Source organism: Nothobranchius furzeri, chromosome 6 (genome assembly GCF_043380555.1).
Source record: "Nothobranchius furzeri strain GRZ-AD chromosome 6, NfurGRZ-RIMD1, whole genome shotgun sequence".
Taxonomy (NCBI): domain Eukaryota; kingdom Metazoa; phylum Chordata; class Actinopteri; order Cyprinodontiformes; family Nothobranchiidae; genus Nothobranchius; species Nothobranchius furzeri.
The window spans coordinates 51,229,319-51,239,823 of NC_091746.1; the positions used below are offsets into that span (position 1 = coordinate 51,229,319).

At 40.0% G+C, this 10,505-nt stretch overlaps 1 protein-coding gene across 1 annotated transcript; it reads right to left on the minus strand.

The window, feature by feature from the left end:
- Positions 1-9: 9 nt before the first annotated feature.
- On the minus strand, positions 10-9,479 carry loxa (lysyl oxidase a). Its single transcript, XM_054744276.2, has 7 exons — positions 8,710-9,479; positions 8,511-8,619; positions 7,840-7,971; positions 5,037-5,193; positions 615-710; positions 392-507; positions 10-302 (listed from the first exon to the last, which is right to left on the minus strand). Exons 1-7 carry the CDS (start codon positions 9,317-9,319, stop codon positions 296-298), a joined length of 1,227 nt encoding a protein of 408 aa, XP_054600251.2. The 5' UTR covers positions 9,320-9,479; the 3' UTR covers positions 10-295.
- Between the last annotated feature and the right edge of the window lie 1,026 nt (positions 9,480-10,505).

Here is a 10,505-nt window from a genome sequence, read left to right on the forward strand (position 1 = left end):
AGTTAAATCTTTTGTATTTGTTTTTATTAAATTATTTTATTCTCTTAAAACATAGTCCTACAGTACAATTCAATGTTGTAAAATATTGGGGAAAAAATAGTGTAAGCATGCTTTTCAGTGAGGAAAATCAAAAAAATTTCTGCCAAATCTCATGGTGCTTGCACTGTTTCCTTAGTTTTTTTTCTAAACAGAAAGTGTTTCATGTTTTGTTATTTGATGTCATTTTCCACATCCTGAAGGCAGTCCTCGATTTCAGGGTTTAAGTAGTAGAATTTCCACAGATCACTGCTGTTCCTTAATATCTGAGAAAAAAACACATCAAACAGCACAGAAATGATGAGAAATGGTGGCAAAAACATTTTGTTTAGAAAAAGTATCATGCAACACTCACGTTGACATGTGACAACCTGACACATGGGCGTAGTTCCCAGTGTAACGAACATCACAGCGCACAATGTTGTTGCTGTAGTCGGATTCTGGGACCTGATAGTAAGGATTTACGCTGATCTGTGGAGGAAAGTAACATTTAAGCTGCAAAGCATGGTTTTCCAATGAAAACACTTCAAATCTATTCATTGTATTAGAAATGAAGTTAGTTTATGAGTGCAACAAACTTTGAGGGTATACTCTCCAGGTTTCACATCTGTGATGTCAATCCACTGACAGTCGATGTCTGCGTTGTAGGTATCATAACATCCTGGACTCAGGCCCTGACCATCAAACCATACACACGCAAAACACCAAATAGAGACATCACATATATGATTCTTAAAATGTGCATACATTTAATAAAAAATGCAATTAATAGAATAATAGAGGTCATAGAAAACATTTACAATTAGAAAATGTTCTTTGAGCTTCTGTGTAACATTGTTGGGGCTAACGGTTACCCATGAGTCCTAATAAATGGCCAAACACAACCCCATAACAAAGCCCTACAATGGAAAGACTGGTTTGCCCTACCCACTTGAACAGAACATTAATATTAAATGAGCTGCATGCTGATTGGCTGGTTTATTTGTATGACTATGATACTTCCTGCAGCTATAAACTCTGTATGGGGTGGTGTGTAATGTGTATGTGAGTGTTACAGGATCACACAGAACCAACAGAATCACCATCTCAGGCGAAATACATCCAGTTCGAGTGTCAATCCCGTCATTTCGTTCAGAAAACAACTGAATGAGAAAGGATACATGGTGAGTTGTGTGTGTGTGTTCAGTAGCAGTTTTAGGCACGGGCAGACAGGGCAGTTGCCTGGGGCGGCATTTTTTCATGACACAAAAGGGGCGCACAAGCGCTGAGTAAAAAATAAAAAAGAAAGAAATCTGCGCCGCACCGAGGTTTTCTGTTATCTGTCATATCACAGTGTCTGGATTGGAAACAGCAAGTTGGCGCCCCCTGCAGCTGCAGGCACTCCTGCTGACTGAGAGGGTTCAGGTGCACCGTGTGTGTATGAAGAAGAGGAAGAGGAGGGGTGCGACGGGGAAATTCACCTCTGGGTCTTTCCCAAATGAAATGAGCGGGTAGGGGCTGAATCAACTGTATTAACATGGCTAAAGTCAATCACATCTTGATGTCCTTCCATTTAACGCACATTTCATTCATAATATCATAAACACAGGCCTATCATTCTTTCAGGTTTTTCTGAATTGTGTGAAATGACCAAAAAGGAAAAACAAAACGATTTTGTGGTCACCCCCCCCCCCCATCAAGGTCAAATTGTTTAGTCCTGACTAAAGGAAACTTACTGAGTCAAGAGCCAAACAGAAGAGATGAACATAAAAAGGCTAAAACCACCAGGTGCCCGATTCAGGGGGAAAAAAAGAAAAAAGAGGAGAAAGATAAAGGTATGTAGCTCTCATGATGCATGTTTTCAATTTTTTAACCAGTTAACTGGGATATTAACGGTTAAATTTGGTCAACTAATTGCTAACAGAGCTAATAGGGCTGACATATTGAAACGAATATTCAAATGGTTCAAAAAGATCCTTGAATCATTTTTTACTGATTCAAACAAGGATTTGTTAAATGCTCGCTGCAGCCTGTGGCCTGCCTGAACAACAACAAACACATGTTGATCATGTTCACATAATAATAAATAAAACAACTCTACAAGCAGAAGAAAACTCCCCAGTCACCACTAACTATCCTGTTTATTTATTGCAGATGGCTGCACTGATTATTTTTTACATGATTTGTTCTGTAAAAGTTGGCATTTTTGGTAGTCTACATTTTTTATGTCAGTTTAAATTACAATTTCAGAGGCAATTCTAAAATATTATGGATCATGATAAAGATCTATTGGAGATCTACCCCAACTTTTGGACTGCTCTGCCAGTCACTGTGGCTCAAGCTGAGAGTAGCTTTTCAAAACTTGATCAAGTCATACCTGAGGTCACCTATGTTTCAGGGGCGGCTCACTAACCTGGCTCTGATTAGTATCAGTCACTCAGTAGGGGAGCAGATTTCATATGATGACATTATTGATGACTTTGCATCAAGATTAGGTTTTAATTTTAGTTTGTGTTTTCTGTCCTAAGTGCAGTGCTGTAGTGATTATCTTTAGTTTGTTATGTGTGAAATATTTTTGCTATTTAGAATATTTATTATATATTATAATATAATATATATATTATAATATATATATTACTCCCAGGGCGAGGCCTCGAGGCCTCGCCCTGGGAGTAATTCCATGTAGAACCGCCACTGTGTGTGCGAGAGAGAGGTGCAGACCAGGAAGTGTGCAGCTATACTTTCTTGAACCAGACCTCAAATTATGGGTATACACTGTCTGACATTCAATCATAATCTGGATGTTCCCCAAACATCCTGGAACATAAGTGGAGCTCCATCATTCTTCTTTGTTGTTTTCCTCTTGTCCATGTGATGGGACATGGATGTTGGCAGCAGCTAGGATTAGGGTTGTCTGCATTGCTGTGACCAACATTGGTCTATACATTGAAGTGGGTCGGGATTTACATGTTAAACCAACTTTTCTAAGAAGGAACTGATTCTCTGTGGCCATCAAAACGTTACTAAGTTACATGGGAAAGCTGCTTATATCCAACAAGGTAAATGCGGTTCTGAATTCTAGGACACCGTTAAAGGACCAGGTTTTCCTTGAAGGATTGCTTGTCAGAGATGATCAAATGCTTAGAAGTGAGAAGTAAAGTCATTTGAGGTCAGTCATATGGCTTATCTTATGCAATATTCAGATGTAATCTCGTAGCAGTCACATTAGCTGTAATTAACTCTCTGCTAATTTTAACTCACATCCAGAGGTGTGGACTTGAATCCACTACCATTGACTTGAGCTTGTTATCTTACAAAGTCAACAAAAGATAGGACTAAACATTCTAAGGCTTTTTAAAACATTGTCTTGGTTTCATCTCAAATGTATTTAAAATTGCCTGAGATACGTTATTTTTTGAAGAAATGAGAACAGAGTTTATTAGAGTGGTTTATTCGTTTAATCAATACATTTGCAGTGGTCTCTGGTAGGAATTAATGCCTTGTAACTTGTTTTTTGGGGGAAAGAATATACTGGTGCACCATTTCTCTGACCTAAAAGTTGCCCACATCACAGCTGAACTTCAGACGGCAGGATTTGGAGTCTTACTTCCTGATATTTGGGCATCGTTTTGGACTGGATAACTGCAGTATATGGCTCTACCACTGACTTGCAACGTGGATGTTTTATCTCCACAAATAACATGAGCCTGTAGGAGCTTCTGCCGTGTGGTGGAGTTACTAATGCTGAAATTAGCAGAGAAGTTCTCTGCTGATTCCCAGACACTAAGCCAACAACAGTCTTCCCCATCATGCGTCAAGTTGGGTGAGTCCATGAATGTTAAGTGACAGTGTGATGTAGATCTGTCAAGCTTTTCTCTCCTAGAGTTTCACCATCTAGTTTCTATCAGAAGTTAAAGCAGGAGATAGGTGTAGGAGACTATTTTCATGTTCAGCCTGCATGAAAAACTCAGAGTGACGGATTATAATAATAATTAACTAATTTTTCAGTGAACCAAACCTTTAAACCGCCATCATAAACAGCTAACAATGTAAAAGCAGTTGGTTAAAAGGCAGCAGTTCTCTTGTGGGACGAGCTTTCATTTCTGTAAACTCCCCCTCAAACATTTCTGGGTTCAGTAAACTCTAAATAAATCCCTCTTTTCTTTAGTTCTGATAATTTAATGTGCTGCACACATCAGCAAGAGACAATCCTTCTGGATTAACACACTTGTGCAGAATTCTTATGTGCAAATTTAAGCTAAAGCCTCACACGATGCCCTGAAAGAATCAGAACCATTTACGAGTGTTTGTAACTGTTGTACTTTTGTAATTTGTTACATCTCATATTTTCACAACTTTAAATTTTCTAAAGTTCTTCTTCAAAAACAAATCACACGCTGCACGTTTTAGATTAGAGGGGAAACAACATGAAGTACTCAACAAAATTGTAAGCTGCTGCATAACTTCTCACTCAAAAACACCAGAGTGGATCACGCAACACTAAATTATAAACCTCGCCACTAAGATTGCATTGCATGCTCATTTACAAAGATGGTTGTCAGCACTAATAGCAGAGGTTGCACACTAGTTTTTGGTGCAGCTTGGATCCCTTCCTATTGGAACATCATGATGTTCGTGTGTGTAATATGAAACTGACAGCAATGGAAGGTTTATTTATTATTATAATATATATTTTTTGATGGACTACAATCATTTTTGAGTCTTGAGTGGTTTTAAAACAACTAAAATCCTCTTTGGCTTTGGCTCTGCTTGGGCTAACCGTTAGCTTATCAATCAGGTCAGGACTAAAGTCTATTTTTCCAAAGTGAGGTTGTCCAAATAGCAAACTACAGCAAATAAATAAATAAATAAATAAATAAATAAATAAAACATAGATTTTTCTAAACATTCACACAAACACTAAGTTAAAAAGATCTGAATAACTTTAGGAGAAAACTTCCTCCTCTCCATTCAAACAATTGTGGAAAAGAAAGTGCTAAGGTGAGGCTTAGGTGTGAGACCTGGGTGTGTGCCGTGCAGGCGTATCTCCTGTAGTATCCATAGTCACAGGAAGTGTCCTCCAGACAAAAGCTGGCTTTGTGGCCCTCTGCCACCGCCCTGTGAGTGGTGGCGTCCAGCAGCTCGTAGTGGCTGAACTCATCCATGCTGTGGTAGTGCCTGTGGGTCAACAGCAGAGGACACAATTCTGTAAAGAAAATCAGGTTTCTCACCAAAACACCTAATAATACATCCAGATGTTTATTTCAAACAATGCTGAGATGAAAGAACATCAGAATGGTTGTTTTACTCATAATGTGCACAGTTATGTGGAACTGAAAGGCAATAACGTCTGGTTTAGCTCTGCAATCTCCAAGAAAAACAGTCTGGATTGTAACAGCAGACGACTTTCAAAACACTGACAAAAAAGATCTATACAGTTTGTTGGGTTTAGGCCAAATGTTTTCCATTTGGGGAGCAGTTCAGAAGGTCTCCCACTTCATAACATAACTTTGGACTGAGGTAGTTTCAAAAGGAAGAGTCACAGTTTGCAAAATAAGTCAGAGGAGGAAAAGAAACACCAAGTTTTCATTTTGGATTTAGTAACCTCATCATGAGATTTTAGTGAAAAAAGAAGTTGAGGTTAAAGGTCAGCTGAGGTCAGTTGTATCATTTACTGAAAAGCTAAAGGGAATTTTCTTTTTTTTTTTAGGATGAAAACAAACAAAACAATTTACAACTTCATCATCAGGTGTGTGTTATTTTTTCAGAGGATATAGTTTTGCCTGTATATTTTATCCCAAATGCAATGTATAATAACAACAAGAATAAGAATAAGAAGAATAAGAATAACAATAACAACAACAACTTTACCATCTAGTTTTAATATAGCTAATAATAATTTTATCTCATTTCGTATTAATTTTAAAGCTGCAAGCTATGTCATTCAGCCCTCTCAGGTAGCGTCACTTCGGCTGCGACCATGGGTACTGTGCACCACCACCTCAGCCCTACCTCAACCACAACTCAATGCCACCTCAACGTCTCTTCTGAACTTGCAGGTGAAAGTTTTGGCTTGCTTTTAGCACCCCTTAAGGTCCGTTTAGTAGAACCAAAAGTGAAACCTATCTCCTTGCTGTGCGTTTGTTATTTAACACCTTAGTCTAACAGCTGAAATGTCCCCCAGCCTTTCTTAGTGTCTACAGGATTGATTCATTACTAAATTAAACAAATCAGCTGTGTTGATGATCTAAAACATGGAGGAAACACCCTGGAAGCAGACTGCAGTGCCAGGTATGTCAGCTTCACTTTACTAAGTCCAACAGGGGCTGGACCAGCACTCTGAAGTTGCAAGTGCAATATTCTGGGCACGGGGAGTGGTAGTCTGAGTGACATTTCATTAACCCTGTAATGGGTCATTTTAGCACATACTGGCTCAAGAAAATTATTTTAAAATATGAAAAATGTGCAAAGAAAGAAATAAAGAAAGAAAATGAGCTTTTATACAGCGCCTCTCAAGATAAACATCATGAGACGCTTCTCAAAAACAAAAAACGAAAGTCTAAAAAAGATTTCAAAAAATTATTAAAATATGTTTAAAATGAGAAATAATAAAATATGTGAATTAAAAAAAGTTTGCCTTGAAGGAAAATAATAGGACACGCTTAAAAAAACAAGAGGTTTTCACAGCACCTTTACAGCTTGGGCCTACTAACAGTTTAAATAAATAAAACTGGCCCTTGCCACCTGTGGATCCACTCAGGCTGTTGACATGTAGGACTGGATATAACCAGTTTGTCGTGAAAGTAGTAATCCTACTATTCCATCTGCTTTAAAGGGATACTATAACCTGTATATAACCTCACAAATACACCTTAAAACAACAACAAGGTAAACTTTTTTATGTTTTAAATTATTTTCTTGAGCCATATGTGCAAAACGACCCTTTACAGGGTAAATAAAAGGCCACCCTGCCCCTATTGCCCCCTGTGGCCAGAATATTCTACTTGCAACTTCAGACTGGCGGCAGCTCTGTTGGAACTTTTAAAATTTGAGCTGACATACCTGGCGCTGCAGTCTGGTTCCAGCTTATTTTCTGCATGTTTTAGATCATGAACACAGCTGATTTCTTTATTTAGTCATAAATCACTCCTGTAGACACTAAGGAAGGCTGGGAGACATTTCAGCTGTTAGATTAAAGTAGTAAAAAGACAAACTCACAGCACAACGTTTTGGTTTCGGTTCTATGAACGGACACTAGGGGGTGCTAAAAGCAAGCAAAAACTGCATAGTTCCTCTTTTTTGCCAGAATGTGAATTTGGGAATGTTATCTAAAATTGGCTAAATGTTGGTGTAGTAATTAATCCTGGATTACAAGAGTAATATATATATATATATATATATATATATATATATATATATATATATATATAAGTTTTCTGTACTTCTTGCTTAAAGAACTAAATAATTATATTATATAAGGGATGAAATATTCTCAAGCAACAAGAGAAGAAGTGCAGGTGTGTTTCATATTTTACTGTTTGGAAAGATTTTTAATTTAAAGCTAAATTTCAGCACTAATTTCTCAAAAAACAATCATACAAAGTTGATTGAAGAATGTGCAATACATTCTGTAATTATATTTTCATTGAGTGGGACAATTGTGGTGCAAATTTAGGCTGAAAAAGCACATAGTGCATGTGTGGCAAGGTGGACATCGGCCGCGATGAACAGTTACGACTCAAAGACAAAGAATTCCAGAAATCCAGCAGATTGAGGTGAAAAACAAGTCACAGAGACGTATGATGCTGAGGTGGACAGACTCACTGGTGGCAGCTGTGCCACTCCCAGGAGTAACGTGGCCTGTTGGGGAGGAAATCGGCCGTGCCCTGGTTCTTCACTCTCTGAGGAAACCTCAGCAGCATCCGGTTGTCGTAGTCCCTTGACCTATAGGCTGAACTAGACATAAAAGAGAGAAAAAAAATAATACGTGTGATTGCAGAAGAGAGAGAGAGAGAGAGAGAGAGAGAGAGAGAGAGAGAGAGAGAGAGAGAGAGAGAGAGAGAGAGAGAGAGTGAGAGAGAGAGAGAGAGAGAGAGAGAGAGAGAGAGAGAGAGAGGCCTTAATTTGTGGACACAATGACATCATCAAAGAGGTTTTTCCTGCTTCATCTCATCAGAGTGGAGCAGACTTCCAGGGTCCACATGAAGCCATGTCTGTGTTAAGTGTTGGGTGGAAAAATCCTTTATGGGCGTTTGGTTGTTTGGGTTAGTCTTCAATAATGTGTTTACCATTTGGGCTTTCTCTCCCAGGGCAGGCTATGATTAAACTTTTACAGAGATCCACCCCCTCCTTTCTCCATCAGTGGCAGGATTCACTTAATTTCACCTCATCTCACTGCTTCCACTGGAGAAAGCCACAAAGTGGTTGTTATGGCTCGGAAGCTCTGTGAATCAGACAGTAAACCCTTCCTACCCCTTCTCCCTGTGGATTAGTACCTTGACAAACAGTTTTCCTCGGCTGCACATCTCAAGCTGTACATTGGGACTCTTTGGACATAAACAGAAGACTGGATGTAGTAGGGATCAGGAACCAGATCAGGGAGACCTGCATCAGAATAAGAGAATAAATATTCTCTCAAATTTATCACCAACTAAATCAGGTGCACCAAGAAGCTGAGCACACTGGTACTCTTACCGTACTGATGATACCTAGTGCCATATCCGGGTCTCGATCTGGGCCTTGGTTGCTCATACGCGTCATAATAGTTGTAATATGGATTATCAGAGTCGATGGATTTGTAGGGATCATAGGGGTCATCACCAAGCATTACATCTTCAGTCGGTCGGCTGACGTTCACCTTCCCCTGTGCGTCGTTGACCCTGGGGCTCTCTTGCGTCCCGGCGCGCGCTCCGGGACGCTCCCGGTGAAGATGCTGACGGTGCTCGCGCCCTCTCACGAGCCTCTGGAGCGGCTGCGGGATGCTGCTGCGGGGAGGCTGCTGCTGCTGCTGACTCCGGGCGTCCTGGGGTCTCACCGCCTCCGCATCCCGGATGATAGTAACGGGTCGCGGCTGCACTTGCTGCTGAGGCGCGCTCCTCCGCTTCGGGGGTTCGTACTCCGATCCATGGCTCAAAATGCTAAAAACCTGGCCGTTGTGGGACCACTGCAGGGTCTGCCGGAGAGCAGCTCCCTCTTCGTGTCTCTGCCGAGCTGCAGGATTCCTCTGACATCGGGAAACTTGCAAGAGGAAAACAAATAAGCAGATGCGTAAATAACGCGAGGCGCAAAACGCGCGTAATTCCATCGTGAATTCAATTTAAAGAACCTGGAAAACAAAAATATCAAACAACAAAATCCGTCATGTCTGTATTTAAATGATGTTCACCGAGCAGTGAAAGTGAAAAGCTAAATTTCAGTGAACTCGTGTGGCTTTTTCTTCTGCAGCTTGAGGATGATGATGATCATGAAGGAGAGGAGGAGTTGTGATCTGGTTACAAGAGTCTGGTGCTGCTCGTGTAACCGAAGTGATGTAGTATGCTCCCTATAAGTGGGTTTAATAAATGCACAGTCCGACCATTTACAATGTGTAAAATGAGGTGGCTAACAAGTTGTAAAACTAGTTTTTCTTTCTCCATCTGAGAAACAGTATAGATTTTTATTTAAGCACACAAACCGCTCAAGATTCAGTTCTTAAGTGTTTAAAGGGGACATATTATGCATGACCCAACTTTTGCATCCCCTTTGTGGGTCTCTACTGCCTCTATAAACACTCCAAACGTGAAAAGTAATCCATCCTTCTGTTTTCTGCCTGTATTTTAAACAAGTATTTCAAAAAGTTCCTGTTTGTGACATCACAATAAGAGAAATTACAATAGAACTCTTGCTGCAATAGAGAGCAGCTGGAGGAGCAACAACTCTACACCAGCCACTTCCAGATGTTGAGCTTCTCAGCTTATGGCAGCTTGTGTGGTGGATGGATGGGCGTGGCCAGATCCAGCTTGTTTTCTTAAAGTGACAGAGCCCTGAAATGGCTCATTCTGGAAGGTACCAAACATCTCAAGAATAAAACTGCTTAAATCCCTTTATGTGAGAGGAATTTAGTACAAAGAACTTCAAGAACATGTTTTATATCAACTGTAGAACTGTTATAACTTAAGAAAAAAGTCTCAACACAAAAAGAAAGGAACGACAAAGTTCTATATGCCAGCTAGCTGCATGCTGCTATTGGTTTGGACACTTCATCACTCATCAGCTCTGAAACCTGAACACAACGCTATATGGCCCTGTAGTTTCTAAGCTTTTCCAGGAAATCATCTCCCACAAACCAACCCTCCACTTGACTGGAGCCTCCGAGCCTCACAGAAACTGTGAAACACTCGTCAGTCCTACTTTAAGGTCAGTATGAGTCAATTCAGAGAGAAAAAGAGAAGAAAAAAGGAGTCTGCGTGGTGATACCTGATATCTGAGTTATTCTGTCTCACTGGCCGCTG